General features: G+C 37.0%; 1 protein-coding gene across 1 annotated transcript in view; it reads left to right on the top strand.

The window, feature by feature from the left end:
• The window catches only part of LOC150087952 (ER degradation-enhancing alpha-mannosidase-like protein 3), a 247,990-nt gene that overhangs the window by 174,031 nt on the left and 56,331 nt on the right, over positions 1-17,628 (top strand). Inside the window, exons 15-16 of the mRNA XM_090369977.1 lie at positions 4,514-4,665; positions 17,374-17,503. Coding sequence (XP_090226103.1) covers positions 4,514-4,665; positions 17,374-17,503 — 282 coding nt within the window. The remainder of the gene's footprint in view (positions 1-4,513; positions 4,666-17,373; positions 17,504-17,628) is intronic.

Below are 17,628 nucleotides of genomic sequence, written 5' to 3'. Positions count from 1 at the left end.
ACAGACCATAAAGAAAAATGAACAGAAAATTAGAACCGCTGTTGCTGCAGGATCTTTCATTTCTGAAAATATGACAGCTCGTCCCCAAGCACCAATAATTGAGAAAATGGAAAAAGCACTCAATATTTGGATTGATGATAGCAGTAAAAAAAGGATCCCATTAGATGACAATGCAATTAAACAAAAGGCATTAAAAATTTATAACCATTTAAAAGAAAATGGAGAATCTTCTGTTAACCTGGAGTTTGCTGCCAGTAAAGGTTGGTTTGAGCGATTTAAAATCTGCTTCTCATTACATAACATAGGAATTCAAGGGGAAAGTGCATCGATTGATAAATAAAGCTGCTAAGAAGTATGCAGAAGAATTTCAAAAAATTATTGAAGAGCACGGATACACAGCACATCAAGTTTTCAATGCCGATGAGACAGGTTTTTGTTGGAAAAAAATTCTCAACAGAATGTTTATTTCAAAAAAAGAGAAAATTGCACCATGTTTTAAGACATCAAAAGATTGTGTAACATTATTTATGTGCAGTAACGCATCAGGAGGATCACTTGTAAAACCTATGCTAGTTTTTAGATCCTCTGATCCTCATGCAATGAAAGGCGTAAATAAAAGCATTACCAGTATATTGGAAAGCAAATAAAAAATCTTGGGTAACTGCCAATTTATTTAAAGAATGGTTTCTAAATTGTTTTGTACCAGCTGTGGAAAACTATTTAAAGCAGAAAAGTCTAAATTTCAAAGTTTTATTACTATTGGATAATGTGCCAGGCCATCCAAACGTTGAAGTAATATTCCTACCACCTAATGCAACTTATTTAATTCAGCAATTAGATCAAGGCATTATATCTACCTTTAAAACTCATTACACCAGAAAATTTTTACAATGGATTTTGCAAAAAAATTTATTGCGAATCTATTGAAGTGATGAAGGCATAGAAACATTTTTCAATTGTGGACTGTATTGGAATCATAGCTTTATCCCTCAAAGAAGTAAAACCATTAACATTAAATGCATGTTGGAAAAATGTATAGCCAGAGTCAGTTCATATAAGGAAATATGGCCGAACCGGCAGAAAACGGAATTAGTGCAAGAGCAGAACTTGCTAAGTCGGTAAGAGGGGAAGGTTCTGCTGATATGACTGCTGAAGACGTTCAAGAATTACTGTTAGAAAAAGAAGCTGGCAAAGCGGATTTGGTGGAAATGGTGTCGGATGTAAACCAAATCAATTCAGAGAATGATAGAGAAGATAAATTCTGAAGTTTCAAATTTTACACTAAAATTCATACAGGAGGGCATAAACTTAGCCAAACAATTAGAATCTTATTTTTCGAATGCATATCCTTGGACTGAAAGGAGCACCAATTCAAAAGGAAGCTTCAAAAATGCTTAGCTCCATACCATGAAATTTACAAAGATCTATCAAGCAAACAAACCCAGATTACTGATTTTTTAAAGAGAGCAGAAGATACAAGAAATCTAGATGCTGCAGAAGTAAGTTCAGAAAGGAAAGAAAATTAAATGAACATTCATTATCTGACATATATGTAACATAGTTTGTAAGACCTTTGTTCAGTTATTACTAGTTTTAATAAAAATTAAGTTTCAAATAGTTATAAAAAAAAATTGGTATGTTTTTGTTAGCTTTTGGAACTTAGCCCACCACCCTTTTTTACTGGTTCTTAGTCTCTTATAACATGGTTTTGCACTACACAAGATTTTATAGGAACCTAACTACTGTGTTATACAAGTGTTGCCTGTATTTAAAATTGAACTAAAAATTTTTCATCAGATTAGTATGGTTTGCTGATAAAAGGTGGTGTTAGTTGTTAAAATCGAAGTGAAATGAAGCCTGATGTGTAGCTGAGTGGTCAGGGGTAAGAGTGCTGTAGCATACGCCCTTCAAGTGGCCCATGGTTCAAGCCCGTGATTGCTAAATATAATTAATGAATTGTATTCGTGATTGCTGAATATGATTAATGAATTGTATTCGTGATTTATTATAAACTCCTCTGACCTAGTAGTTGTGCCACCAGAGTATAAACAAGAAGGCCTCCGTAGCCGAGTGGTCAGGAACGGGACTGCAGTAGCACACACACACTCCTTGAGTAGACCGGGGTTCAAGCCCCTGACTGCTGAATATGGTCGATCTGCCAACCCGCACTGGACCAGCGTGGCAGATTATGGTCCATTTCCCTCAGCATGAATTGTTGAGGAGGCTTCCATCCTGCAGTGAGTTGATAATTGGCTGCACTTTACCTTTTATAAACAAGAACATAATGCAAAGTTAAACAAGATGACAGCTGGATGTTTGGAATTTGAACAGTGCAAAGCAATTTTAAAGTAGTACTAGAAAATATGAAAATGAGTATGAGTTTAAAGACAGAGATGTGAATTTGCCATAAACTATCATTACAAAAACAGTTCAAGAATTTGTGATAAATTTGAGGTATGGTACTATGCAAGATTTGTGTAAGCAAAGAACTGGGAGGCCTTGCTCATCAGCTGGCGAGGAAAATTCTGTATGTTGTTGCAGTGATTTGCAAGATCACCATAGAATAAAGTAGTTAATTGAATCCTAGTGCAATATTCGAAGGATAGAATCTGATGAAAGCCACCCTAATGTGTGTAGGGCTATGAATATGCCTCCATCGACTATTACTACAACTATGAAGAATGATGATAAAATAAAACAATCGATGCAAAGTGGTAGGTAAAATTTTTGGTGCCCAGAACCTAAAACATAACCCTGTGATTTCCGATTGATTCCATTATATAAAGGGTTCCATTTGCGCCTGTCCCCGCAGGAACCTAACCCCGACATAAATTGAGGGCTACCTGTATATATATATATATATTTGAATATTTATATATGTATATATATATAATTATAATTGTAATTTTGAAATTTCAAAATTGTTAATTTTAAAATTTTGCACTCATAACAATTTATTTTATCAACTCTAAAATGGAAGAGCCTAAAAGGCTTATGTTTATACTTTATACTGTTTTTTTTTTTTTTTTTTCCTCCAGCAGAATTAATAAAAGGTTTTGTACATACCTTCTTATACATGTAATATATGAACAGAAATAAAGGTGTGAAATTTAATTATTAAATTTTGCACCCTTATCAATTTAATGATGGGAAAATGAAAGTAACTAATGCTTTAATGCTTATTTTTTATGTTTTGAGGTTTTTTTCCCTTATTTTGAGTAGAAGTAATAAAAGATTTGTGTCATTGAAAATAATGTGTAAAAATTTTTTTTTAATTTAAAAATTTGTAATTAAAAAATTAAAGTTACATATAATAATTAATGCAATCGATTCACAAATAGTCATGCATTGGTATACTGCAAGCAGTTTTAAAAATTGGGCAATTTTTTAAAAAACCAAAATGTTTTTCCAGTAATAAAACAAGGTTGTAAACTTGTCAGGTCCAGCATGTCCTTTTTTGTTACTATTCAGGGTATACCTGCTGCTGGAGTTAATGGCTAACTTGAACGATCATGGAAACTTTTTCCAGGTGTCATATTCATTCAGGTGCCATTCAGCCATATCCATTACTTTAATGCTAAAATTTTCAGTAACAGCAATGCATGTCCTTTTGCCAGATGTTTATACAACAGTATTTGTTACTTTGTACTTTTTAATTGCATACTATATAGAAAGTAAAACAGACCAGAATCATACCCAATTACTGCTTCTCAAAATGTTTAAAATTACTGTTGGCCAGTGGTACAGTATAAGGTATATGTGCTATGCTGTTCAGAAAATTAGAAGATTCTGATAACTGGTTTATTCCATATCCCAAGTTTGCCAGATAAATGGAAATTTGTTTTCTTCTTTGGTAACTCTTTCTGTTTTTTTTTTTTTTTTTGCCCATTGGTTTTAGAGCAATTGAAGGCATTTTAGAGCATGTATGTCAGTCATGTGGAAAGGTGGAGAAACTGAAAGCTTTTACTTTTGTTAGAAATATCCTACCCTGTATTTGTAGTTCTCCTTATTTTCAGTTTTTACTTTTAATTTATCACTTTGAATTTTGTTGTGCCTGATTTTTCTCATTTACAAATTTTGACCAATAGCCTAAGGATATTAATGAATAAATAATGTAGTTAATAAAGGATAAGTTAATCACATAGAGAACTTGGAAAAAAGTAGGTAGCCAAACCTGCCAATTTAGTCTGCATTTACCCATGCTTATTTTTTGAAATTTATTTTGACAATTCATGCTTAGCTAGATTTATTGTCCAGGAAACCAGCAAGATCCAAAAACTAGTAATCTCCAGCTCCGAGGTTACCTTTTTCCACTATATATAATATAAGTCATTTGGAAAATGGATTTTATTTAATTAAAAACTTTTCAGGAATATCCATTTTGCTAACTGAAGGAAAACTTCTATTTAGGCTAGTGTTTGTGTGTATATTTTGCTCCCAAAATTTTAGTATTGAAATCCCTAATTAAATTAATTGTTGATTTAAAGTATTTATTTTTTTTCTTTATCACTAGTCAGCAAAGCATGGTAATCAGGACACTGGTGAGGACTTTGTTCACAGCTGTCCCAACACACATTACCTGTTTTCTGAGGGTCGTAATTTTGCTCAGTCTGTTAGACAGCCTCTGAAAAATTTGGTGGAAGGAGTTTGTCCTACAAAATCTCCGTAAGTCAAATTATATTTTATATGAATGTTGATGATGTTATGCATTTTTAAGTTTGTATTGTAATTAATTAATTAATTACGATGTATTTGGACTACTATGATTTGAATACAGTAATACCCCGAAGTTACGCGATAGGTGGGTCCGACGAAAATCGCGTAAGTCGAATTCGCGTAAGTCGGGGTACAACTTTGCATATAAATACATATAAATTTTGCTTAATTGGGACCAAGGACTAACAAAAACACTAGTTTAGAAGAAAAATATTAATAAAATGGCAGTTCTTTATACATATTAATACAAAATATGTATTAAAAAACAAATGACTTACGTTAAAAAGTTATTTCGATGTCGATGGCTTCATAAAATCTAACAAATTCGTCTGACGACACAGCGCGTTCTTTTTTTCACGCAGAATTTCTTCGTAGCAAGCTAATAATTTTTTTATTCCTTGCTTTGTAGCTATAACGCGTTCTTCGTTGGAGTCTATGTTTTCTAAAATTTTTAAGCCCTTTACAATTGAGCCCTTTTCAATTTTCAACCTGTCAAGTTTGCAATTGTCATGTGCTTTTCGCCGTTGCTTCGTTTAGGCCTGTAGCACGTGCAATATCACATGGTCTTTCATTTCGCTCAAAGCGTTTCACAATTTCATATTTTTTCTCTATCGACAGAGGCGGACTGGCCATAAGCCTTACCGGGGAAACCCCGGTGGGCCAGTGTGATTTTGGCCATAAACCATAGTATGAGGCCACTATAAATTTTCCCGGGTAAGAATTTTTGATCCAGTCCGCCTCTGTTTATCGATAATTGCTTTTCTTTTTCTCTCTGAATCTGCAGTGTCTTCACCAGGACGCTTCCTTTTCACACTTTTAATTAAGTATTTTACTCATTTTTAGGGAATAAAGCACAATTACAAAACGAGGAGGCACGCTTGATACGCATAAACAAAGCTGCGCGCATGTAGCAACTGAATAAACAACACCATAAAGGCAGAGATACACTATTAACACCTCACATTTCTAGGGGTTACTACCATAAAACAATAAAAATCCAGTTGCGTTTCTGCTAGTGAAATCTGTTATAAACTGGTAGTAAACTCGATCTAATTGCATTTGCGATTATACCGATTGCTGGAATTGTGTTGGTTTTTACGTTATTATGGTGAAATGTGTTTCCCCTTCACTGATATAAAAAACATAAAAGCAGCAAAGTTGAATTTTGTTCATCTTTCGCTCTCATTCTCCGCCGTCGCACCGTATATCGATAACATACGAAAAACGACCTTGAAGATAGTGGGCGGCAGCGTTGCCAAACGAAAAAATCAAGAACCGCGTAATTCCGAGTTCGCGTAAGTCGGGGTATTACTGTACTATATTTTTGAATTTGTAATTGTTTGCTAGGACTGATATTTCATTGCAAGTCAGTGAGGAGTAATTGAGAAATTTTGCTACACCACAAATTCCAAGAGTTATGCATTCAAAAAATTACATTAAAGACCTTTTTAAAATTATTATTCTGAATTATTTCATATACTTTTGAATAAAAAATTTATGTATAAATGAGGGACATTCAAATAAAAAAAGGAATCGCGTATCAGCACGAGAAATTCATGTTTTCATAAGGTGGTACCACTGATTGTTAACTTTGTTGCTTTTTTTGTCATAGATGTTTTTCATGTAAATTTCACTATGCATTTTTAGCACAATGAGGAGTTATCATTGCACAGTGTAGCAAAAAAGTGCAATTAAAATTGTTAAAACTTCAAGCTCAATATGGCAAGAATAGTTTCAAAGAAGTAGAGTGATTAATTGGTGTAATTCATTTAAGGAAGGACGAGAACTTGTTGAGAATGAACCACATTAGCATTAGTAGAGGCATATGATGCAAGAAAGCAAGCTTATATAGTATCAGCCAAAAAAAATAAATAAACCCTTCCAATTTTGCCCATCCATTCATTCCATATGTTTGTCTAGTTGTGCCTTGAGTATATTTAATCTATCAGCTTCCACAACGACAGAGTAAGTTTTTCCAACAATCAACTACCCTCTGGCAAAAAGGAAAATTTCCGCACATCTATTCGACAACTGTCTTTCCTCAGTTTCAGTTTATGCAACCTCAGGTTTGTAATCTGAGCAGGAGGAAAAATCCCAACAGCATTGAGCCTGCTCAATCCATTTAAGGCATTGTGCACCTCAATCAGATCGCCTCACAGGGGTTCGAGCCCATCACCACCAAATACGGAGGATGCGGAAAGGTCAGGGAATGACTACCGCATGTCCCCGAGCAATATGGCCTTAGTTGCTAATGCTCCTAAAAACCAAATAACAAACAAATAACAAATAGCCTCACAGGTGCCTAGTCTCCAGATGCTGCAGTTTGCAGAACTTGAGCCTTTCTTCATAAGAGAACCCCTTTGTTCCAATCACCAGTCTTCTTGCCCTTCTCTGTACTCATTCTAGCAACTCTACATCCTTCCTAAAATGAGGCTTCCAGACCTATACACAGTACTCAAGGTGTGGCCTGACTATTGCCTCATACAAGGGGATAACACCTCCTTATCCCTGCTCAAAAAATTCCTGTATATCGTTGACAAGACACCATAACCTACTCCGGCAGCCTGTCTGCACTGCTCAGAAAACTTCATATCTGACTGCACAACTACTTCCAGGTCTCTTTCATTCTCCACTACCCTTGAGTATAACACCACCCAGTTGATACATTTCTCTGTGGTTACTGCTATCCATATGCAGTACTTTGCATTTGTCAATGTTAAAGTTCAGTTGCCACTTCTCAGCCCATCTGCCAACTTTTCCAGATCCTGCTGCAGCAGCTTACTATTATTAACTACCCTCCCAACCTTTCTATCATCTACAAACTTTGACATTAAGCTTGGTATATAACACTTTTGTTTTGTATATTTATCAATATCATTGATAAATATACAAAACAACAATGGGCCCAACACAGAACCCTGGGGGACACTACTAATAGCATTAGTCCACGAAGAGCAGTGTCCATTGCCACTCTCTGTCTTCTCCCACTCAACCTTCCTTTATCCATTGTAGCAACTTGTCCTTAATGCCATACTGCTCCAATTTGTACAGTAGTCTTCCATGTGCAACAGTGTCAAAAGCTTTCCTGAAATCCAAGTATATGAAATCAAAATTATTTTTTGCATCCAGTTCTTTTGTGACCACATCAGTATTCAGTCAAATTGGTCAGACAAGACTTCCCCTTAACAAACCCATGCTGTGTCTGAATTATTACTGCTGTTTTGTCTAAATAATCCTGCAGTGCTTCTTTAACCAGTGACTCCATTATCTTCCCTGGAACAGAAGTCAAACTAACAGGTCTGTAATTACTCGTGTCATCCTTTGATCCCCCTTTGCGAATTGGAGATATACTTGCATATCTCCAGTCCGTGGGGGACTTCCCCTGAGTCCAAGGATGCTCTCATAATTATGGCTAAGTGTTTTCTTACTTCCTTTGACACCTCTAATGTAACTGGATAGATCCCATCCACCCAAGATGCCTTTCTTATGTTTAACTTCTACAATTTCTCCTCCACTTTGCTCTGAGTTATTACAAAATCATTTAACTCCCTGTTACAGTTTGAAAAACTTCTGGCCCTCTTCTCCTTGAATAATTCCTCATGTGTGAATGTAGATGCAAAATAGTCATTTAGTTTGGCCGCTATCTTAGAATGATCATCTACAGTCAAACCACTGATATCAAGTGGACTGATCTAATTAATTCATCCCCTTCCTTTTTTGAGTTTATATAAGTAAAGAAGTTTTTGCTGTTTTTCTTTACATGAATTGCCAAAGATTTCTCATAATCTGCCTTCGCTTGGATAACCTCCTTTGTGACTTGATTACAGACTAGCTTATACACTGAGTGATCACTGAATTATGACCACCTAACTAATACTTTGTAGGTTCTCCCTTTGCCCTCAGTATAGCAGCTATCTGACATGGCATTGATTCAACAAGATGTCGGAAGCTTTCAGGACATATGACCAACCAAGCTGTGTTTAATTTGGTCAGCAATGCAGGTATGGAGGTGATTGGTGTATCCAGATGCCTGATATGCCTTTCCATAGTGTCCCACAAGTGCTCTATGGGATTGATATTGGGGAGTTCAGAGGCCAATCGGTATGCTAGAAGTCAGAACTGTGTTCCTTAAGCCATTACTGCACAATGAATACCCGTGAAATATGCCCCACACCATACAACCGCCTCCACCGGCCTGCACTTTTGATACCACACATGATGGATCAAGACCCTCACGTTGTTGATGCCAAATCCATACACGACCATCCACGGTGTGTAGTAAATAATGTGACTCATCCGACTAGCACACCTTCTTCCAGTCTTCTAACGTCCAACTTGCATACTATTTGCACAAGGCGAGTCTTTTACGCCAGTGAACCTTGGTTTGGAGAGGATGCCGTAGGTCATCTGCTGATATAGCCCATATGTGCGAGCGTGTGATACACGGTCATGCCAGATACTGTTCCGGGTTGGCCCATGTTGTATTGGGTAGTCAGCTCTTGAACAGTGCTGTGCCTGTAGCCGACCGGGCTAGCCGAGTGGGTAAAGTACCTGCCCGGCAACCCCAAGGTCGCGGGTTCGATTCCCGCCTCGGGCTTGGATCAAAGTACTGCAAAAACCTTGGGAGGTGCAATATGGCCACAGAAGCCGATGCACCAACAACTACCAAATCAAAAAAAAAAAAAAAATCAAAAGCTGTGCCTGTACGAGTTGTCAGACCCGACGCCCACCTCTAACATCAACCTTTCACTGATCTTTGCAGTTTTTTCGTCGGATCAATGTTTGACCATTTTGACGCCAGTCCTAGTGCACTTTAACTATGGTGGCTGTTGAACACCCCCCACCAGTTCAGCCATTTGGGAAATAAATCGGGGCATCAGCTCGTCGAGCACCCACAATCTGTCCTTTATCAAAGTCTGATAAATCCTTCCTTTTACCCATCATGCTTGGAATTTTACTACCTACTGAACCACTGACACCTTATCTATGCTATGTAGGTCGACTAACTCCACACTCTTGCACCTCACGTGGTCAGCAGGTCGCATTCAGATTTCATAGGGATGGTCATAATTCAGTGATCACTCATTGTATATACCATAGACTTCTGTGTTGCCTGATAATTTATATGCATCCCATGCATTTTTCTTCTCTGCCACAAGTCTCATTAGTTCATCTGACATCCATTTGGGCCTAAACCTAGAACAATATTTCTTAGTTGGAACAAAAAATCTACTAGCTTCCAAGATTACTTCCTTGAATGCTTCCCATTTAGAATTTGCTGTTGGTAATATCATCAGTTGGTCCCACAGTATATAACTTAGAAAATCTCTGAGACCACTGTAGTCACCTTTACAAAAGCAAAAACCCTTCCCTTTACCCTTGAGTGGTAGTTACATCTTTAAGTAAATCCCACATCTGTATGCCATGATCACTGCCACCTAGCAGTTCTGTTATCTGAAAATTCTTAATGTGTGAATAATCACTGGTGATAATCAGACCAAGAGTGTTACTCCCTCTGGTTGCCTCTCTAAAATGCTACTGTAGAAAACAATAATCCAGTAAATCCACAAAAGCCTTACTAGCTAGTGTGTGAGTGACCAATACACAAGTTCCAGTCAATATCTGGGAAGTTCAAATCCCCCATTATAAGACACTCTGATTTACTGGCCCACTCTATTTTTCTGTTTAATTGTTCATTAGGCCTATAACAAACTCCTACTCTCATTTTTGCTTTTCCAATGCTTATGTCACATCAACTGACTCAACATTGCACTGTCCATCTATGTTAACTGGATGCACTTCCTTAGATTTTGTGTGTTTCTTAACTAACAGCATAATGCCTCCTCCTTCCTATCCTGTCTATCCTTTCTGTACACATTGTACTCCCCAAATTCCAACTCTTCCATCTCTGATATCTCAACAATATTCACCTTTGATGTCTTGACCTTCACTTCAAATTCATCAGATTTATTTACTATACTCCTAGCATTGGTGTACATGCACCTCTTATTTACTCTAACACAGCCCATGTATTTACTTGCTTCATGACTCCCGGCAGTTCCTGAAATCCCCAATAAATTGCTTTCTGGGCTGCTGCTCATTCCGATAGAAGCAGTGCAAGATTCATTTCCACCTCTGCCTGCGGCTACTGCTACTGTTAATCTATTAGTCTGTGAATCCTCCCCCAAGCTAGCAGTTTTCTGCCCCACCTGCACACAGGTCTTGAACATTCTTCAGCTGCTAAAACAAATTACAGGTTAAAAATCTTATTTAGAAAGACAGGCAAATAAATTTTTATTTGCCTGTCTTTCTAAATCATTTAAAGTTCAGTAAAATGAGTGCAGTATGGGTTTCTCTTCTGTATGCCTGTTTTGTATATTTGTACTAAAAAGCAACAAAAGCTTTGACTTGCCATTTTTTATGGCTTATGTTTATGCAACATTATGGCATATATAATGATTGGCCGCTTTATTAGATATACTTTCCTTTTTGATGCAAAGTAAGCACTTAAAAAAAAGACAATGACCAAACAGAGTATCCAACCTTTCTTATTATCTAGTCAACCAGTGAGTAAACGCTCTCCATTTATGATACAGAGATTCCTAGAAAATGCCACCGGATCACCTAAAATGATCAAAAGGTTACAGGCAGGGGATTTACGAGTTGAAAAGACACAGCCTAAACATTCCGAACTCTTGTTAAAGCTTACAGATTTGGGGGAATTCCTCTTAAAATCTCACCCCACACAACTGTAAATAGTTCCAAAGGTGTTATCTCTGAATGGGATCTATTGAATGTAACAGAAGAAGAGTTTGTGCAAAAAATGAAAGATCAAAAGGTCCTACAAGCTAAGAGAATTCTGACTCATAGGGATGGCATTCTCATTCCAACCCGTAGTATAATACTCACTTTCAATACGCCAAACTTACCAAATACTGTTAAAGCTGGTTATCTAAATTGTCATATCCGCCCCTATATTCCAAATCCAATACGCTGTTAGAAGTGCCAAAAATTCAGGCACTCTCAAACAACTTGTCGAGGAAACAATGTGTCCCCAAAATGTGGTTCCCAAGAATACGCTCAAACAGATTGTACTGCAGCATCTCCAGTTTGCCCAAATTGCAAGAGGGATCATCCTGCATATTTGAAAAACTGTGATTTTTGGAAACTTGGGAAAACAATCAGAAATATAAAGTTGAACATAAGGTGACTTATCAAGAAGCCAGACGACAAATGGTGAAAGATAATTCAGCATGTACATATGCTAATGTTATAAAGAAATGTTGGTCGATTGCCACTGAAACCAATGCCTCAATTCCACCTGACAGATCACTTGCTGAATGGGCTAGAGCTATGCTTTCAGTTCTTCAGCCATCTGTGGAGCAAAACAATAAAGATCAAACATGTAATACTCCCATTTCCATCCCCTCTACTAGTGGCATCAAGTCCCAGAGTGAGACCAGGGTGGGAAAAGCTGAATCCTCTGCTTAGAACCAAACAAATACTGCAGTAATGGACATAGATGACACAACACAAGAAGAACCTATATTAGAAATTTATGTTGAAGAAGATATGGACACTGGACATCCTAACTTTCCAAAAAGAGATCGCCATAAGGCTACCTCTGAAGAGCAACCAGATCATCCTACCACTAAGAATAAATAATGCAGTGCATTTTACAGTGGAATTGTCAAGGACTACATACAAATGCAGATGAGCTCTATGACCCAATACGAGGGCGCCTCCATAGCCAGGTGGGCAGGAGCGGCAGTGCATAGCACATGCTTCTTGATTAAACCGGGGTTCAAGCCTGTGACCACCAAATACGGAGGATGCGGAAAGGTCGGAATGACCACCACATATCCCCGGGCAATATGGCCTTAGTTGCTAATGCTCCTACATAACAACAACAACAACCTAATACGAGATCTTAATCCTGCAGGTATTTGCTTATAGGAAACTTTTTTAACTCCACAAGTGACACCCTCTATAAAAAAAAATATACTTTGTACAGACATGACAGGAATGCAGCAGCTGCAGTGCATGGAGGTGTAGCGGTTTTAGTATCCATTAATACTCCATCTAGGCAAATCCCCTTTCAAGCTAATTTAGAAGTTGTTGCTGTACGCATAGAACTTGGAATAATTTTATTACTTGTTTCTATTTATCTTCCGCCTAATCAAACATTTAAACTCAGAGAATTTGATGATCTCTTTGCTCAGATACCACCTCCTATTTGCTTGATGGGTGACTTTAATGGACACCACCCTTTGTAGGGAAGTCTACATATGGATAAAAGAGGGCAGCTAATAGAAACATTACTCGACACACACAATCTAACTCTGCTGAACACAGGTGCACATACTCATGTGCAATTTCCCACAGGAAATACTTCTGCCATAGCTCTATTTATCTGCTCCCTGCTCTGTACCCAGGTATACATTGGGCAGTATTGGAAAATCCACATAATAGTGATCATTTCCCAATTACTTGCAAATTTCAGACTATCTCCAACTATCCAGAAATTTGTAGAAGGTGGAAATTCTCAAAGGCAAACTGGATAACGTTTTCCTTAAGTATCATTAAGTAAACTTTCCTTAAGTTTATCCTTAAGTAGATAAACACTATATACTGAATCAATCAATAGATGAAGCCACTGACCATATCACAAAACAAATACTAGCAGCAGCTGATAAAGCTATTCCTTAGTCGTCTGCTCGTCCATGCAAGTGCAAAAACTGCTGGTGGAATGAAAAATGTAATAGAGCAAAAAAAGATAAGAATAAAGCTTGGAATATTTTCTGTATGCATCCCACTAGTATTAACCCTATAAACTATAAGAAACTCAGTGCTAAAGCAAGGCAAATAAGAAGAAAGGCCAAACAAGATTCATGGATACGGTTCGCTTCCACTATCACAATAAACACCGCTATTAGATTAATTTGGAGGAAAATCCAACATCCGAATGGCAAATATCCATTGTCATCCTCTCCTATATTGATCTTTAATGGACAGGAACTGTCTTCCCCCAAAGACATAGCAAACACTTTTGTTGAAACTTTTGCTAAAACTTCAGCAGCACATTCATATGATGTTCCATTCCAGAAAATTAAAGAGGTAGCAGAAAAGCGCAAGTTAAATTTCAACACCGGTGTCTCTTTTCCATATAATCAACCTTTTACAATATCCGAGTTAAAGGAATCTCCTAACAGAGCACCCGATAGTGCGGCTGGCCTGGATGGTATATTTTATATTATGCTGAAAAACAGTTGAATGACACAGCTTTACAAACTCTACTAATATTTTTTTACAGAAGTTTTCAGTTAAACGTTTATCCTCTCTCTTGGAGACATTCACTTGTATTAGCCATCCCTAAACCAGGAAAAGATCTCTCTAATCCGGTTAACTATTGTCCAATTTCCTTAGCTAGTTGTTTAAGAAAAACACTGGAAAAATTGGTTCTCAAATGCCTCACCTGGTTTTTAGAGTCACGTAATATCCTGTATAAAAATCAGTGTGGCTTTTGGCAAAACAGATCTGCTTTTGATATGATGACTAAAGCAGAATCAAACATCAGAAATGACCACCTAGTTATGGTAAGTTTGGATTTAGAAAAGGCTTTTGATACAATGTGGCATTTTGGTTTTCTATGGGATCTTCACATCTTTGGACTATGAGGCAGGCTTCCCTTGTTTATTCAAAGCTTTCTCCAGGGCAGAACCTTCCAGGTTCGTCAAAATGTTCTTTCTAAAATCCATATACAGGAGGAAGGCATTCCTCAGGGATGTATTTTGAGTACTACTCTATTTTTAATTAAAATAAACGTCATCCATGATATTCCAAGCACAGTTGAATTATATCACTATGTAGATGACCTCATAATCTCCTGCCAAGGAAAAAATATGAATTCTATTGAGACAGCTTCAGATCTCAATTAACAAAATAGAGATGTGGATGTCTCGCAATGGCTATCGCTTATCAGCACAAAAATCAAACTGTATTCATTTCTGTAAAAAGCATAAGATCCACCCCGACCCTGAATTACAACTTAAAAATTTTACCATACCTCTTTCCAATAGTATCAGATTTCTTGGTCTAATCCTGGACAATAAATTAAACTCCATACAGCACATCACATATCTGAGAACCATTTGCTTAAAAAAATTAAATATCCTCAGAGTACTATCTTCATCAATGTGGGGTGCTGACCGATACACTCTTCTTCAATTACACCAGGTTTTAATTAGATCTCACTTGGATTACGGAGCTCCAATCTATGACTTGGTCAGGAAAAGTGCAGTACTTCGGCTAGACACTGTCCATCACAGTGGATTGCTTTAGGAGCATTCAGAACATCCTCTGTACGTAGTCTGTATATAACGGAGGATGCGGAAAGGTCAGGGAATGACCACTGCATATTCCCGGAGCAATATGGCCTTAGTTGCTAATGCTCCTAAAAACCAAAATAACAAACAACTACAACAGTCTATATATAGAGGCACACGAACCTGCACTCCATCTTCGGAGGGAAATGTTGCTACTGAACTATTCAGCAAAAATACTGTCTTCCCTTTCATCCTACCTGGCCATACTTATTCGAGCCCCAGTGGACCACCTTTTATGACAACAAACCTAATGAAAATAAGACAATTGGAATAAGGCTACTACAGTTAATAGAATGCTGGAACTTACATATAGTTCATAAGTGTTTGTGTCTTTCAGGACACAAACACTTATGAACCTCCATGGTCTAGTTATATACAGTTCTGTGATCTCTTTCCAACAATGGGGGAAAAAACAGGCAGCAGATCCCACCATCAGGAAACTCCATGCTGCTCATGTAGCTAAAAATTCTCAGTATTTTCATATATATACCGATGGATCAAAAACAAGTACAACAGTAGTAGTAGTAGTACTAAAAGATAGTAGTAGTTTCTACTATCTTTTCTAGTTCTGTATCCCTTCTGAAGGAATGCAGTGTCTATACTGCCAAACGTTTTGCTATAAAGATAGCTCTAGATCACGTAACTGATCTATCCTGTAAGCAAACAATGATCTATTCCGACCCCGTGTGCAATAACAACATTAAAAAAATTCATCCAACCCAATCCACCCTGTCTTGAAGCAAATCAGACCACAGATAATTGTGTTACATGCTGCTAACCAATCAGTTACTTTCTGTTGGATACCAGGTCATGTAGGCATCAAAGGAAATGAACATGCAGATTAAGCCACTAAACATCCGACCACTACATGCTCTCCTAACTACCAAGTGCCGTATACAAACTACAAATCAGTCATGAAAAACATGTATGAAGAACAATAGTTGCAGATCTGGCAGGCTCTGGGCAGTAATAAGCTGCTGCAATTCAAACGGGAACCTCAGTTGTGGGCATCAAGCATGAGATCAAATAGGGAAGAGGAGGTGATCCTGGCTAGGACGCGTATTGGGTGCACGCATCTAACCCATATTTATCTGCTCGTGGGGGAAGATCCGCCTATTTGTACATATTGTCAGACTGCACTTACGGTGAAGCATATCCTACTAAATTGTAACCATTACATTAATGCTCAAAACACAATTTTCACATTGCTTTCATATCAGCAAGAACCTTTAACATTATCTCATCTGATTGGAGACAATGCAAATCTAGCTGAGTTTTTTGCATTCTTGAAGCAGACACAATTATTAAACAGATTTTAACATTTCAACTGCAGTAGTAAATAGAATCAGGCACAATATGGCCTTAGCAGCCCTTGTGCCATTAAACAATAAACCAACAAGAACCACATTTCAGTGTACATTGATGTTCAAGACAATTCTGTGTACTCTACATTGGGGCAATTTATATAAATGGCATTTACACCTCACCTTCCTCCATGTCACAAAGTAAGGATTGTGAACTCCTGTGGTTTAAATAGAACAACAGTGGAACACAGCAGGTTGGCTAGCACAGAGCTAAAATCTTAATCCAGTTGAACATATTTGGGATGAATTAGGGGAAAGGCCAAGATGGTCTTTTTTTATTAGCAGAGTTCACAAAAGCTGTCAATGAAAATTTTTTTACTAAAAAAAAAAAAGGTTGAGAAACACTAGTGTATGCTGTGCAACCTATTTCCGGCTGTTTTTATTCATAAGTTGAATGTGCTGAAGTTGTTGAGCACCTAAAAATTATATAAGTATGTAGTGCTTTTGCTGCTTTGTTCCCAGTGAATTCAGTTCTTGAGTTTGTCACACACTTTAAACCAACCTACATGACTGTCATAATTAAATCTCTTGTTAGATTCATACCTACACTTAAGCTCTTCAATATCAGTGTGGCTATCAGAAGGCACATACTTAAATATATTAAGTTTGTATTTCCAGTTGAAAACTTGAGCACGAATTTTAAGCATTGTACATATCTACACTCATGAAGCAGTTTTTATTGTAGGTTTAATGTTCGTAACACCATTGCTATATGGAATGCATAACAACAGCATTTGCCAAAACTAAACTAATAGTATTTGCCAAATTGGATATTTTTTTAATATTACTGGTTGTTTTATTTGCTTTGTTGTTATTTTAAGCTGTTTTATTGTTTCTTTAAATTCTTGTGATATGCATGTGATATTGCAGCCATTTAAAATTTTTTTTTATTTTTTTATTTTATCAAGGCCTCGAAAATTGCATGCTTCAGAATTTCAGGCTACCAATAAAGAGCATCTAGCGGTGATTAAGAGAATGGGTATTACTGTTGTAATGCTCTCAGATGGAAGAATTCAGCTTGTTCATAATACTGCCCAGGTAAGACTTTTTATTGCAAAATGGGTAATTGCTGTATTATCAAAAATTATGGTTTGTATCATTAATATTAGTGTCAATAAAAAAGTAATGATATAGGTCTGATGACAAATTGAAAGAAGTTTGTT

The sequence above is a fragment of the Mastigoproctus giganteus genome, chromosome 3 (assembly GCF_048544385.1).
Source record: "Mastigoproctus giganteus isolate SK-2022 chromosome 3, ASM4854438v1, whole genome shotgun sequence".
Classification (NCBI taxonomy): domain Eukaryota; kingdom Metazoa; phylum Arthropoda; class Arachnida; order Uropygi; family Thelyphonidae; genus Mastigoproctus; species Mastigoproctus giganteus.
This window is presented reverse-complemented; position numbering and strand designations above follow the sequence as displayed.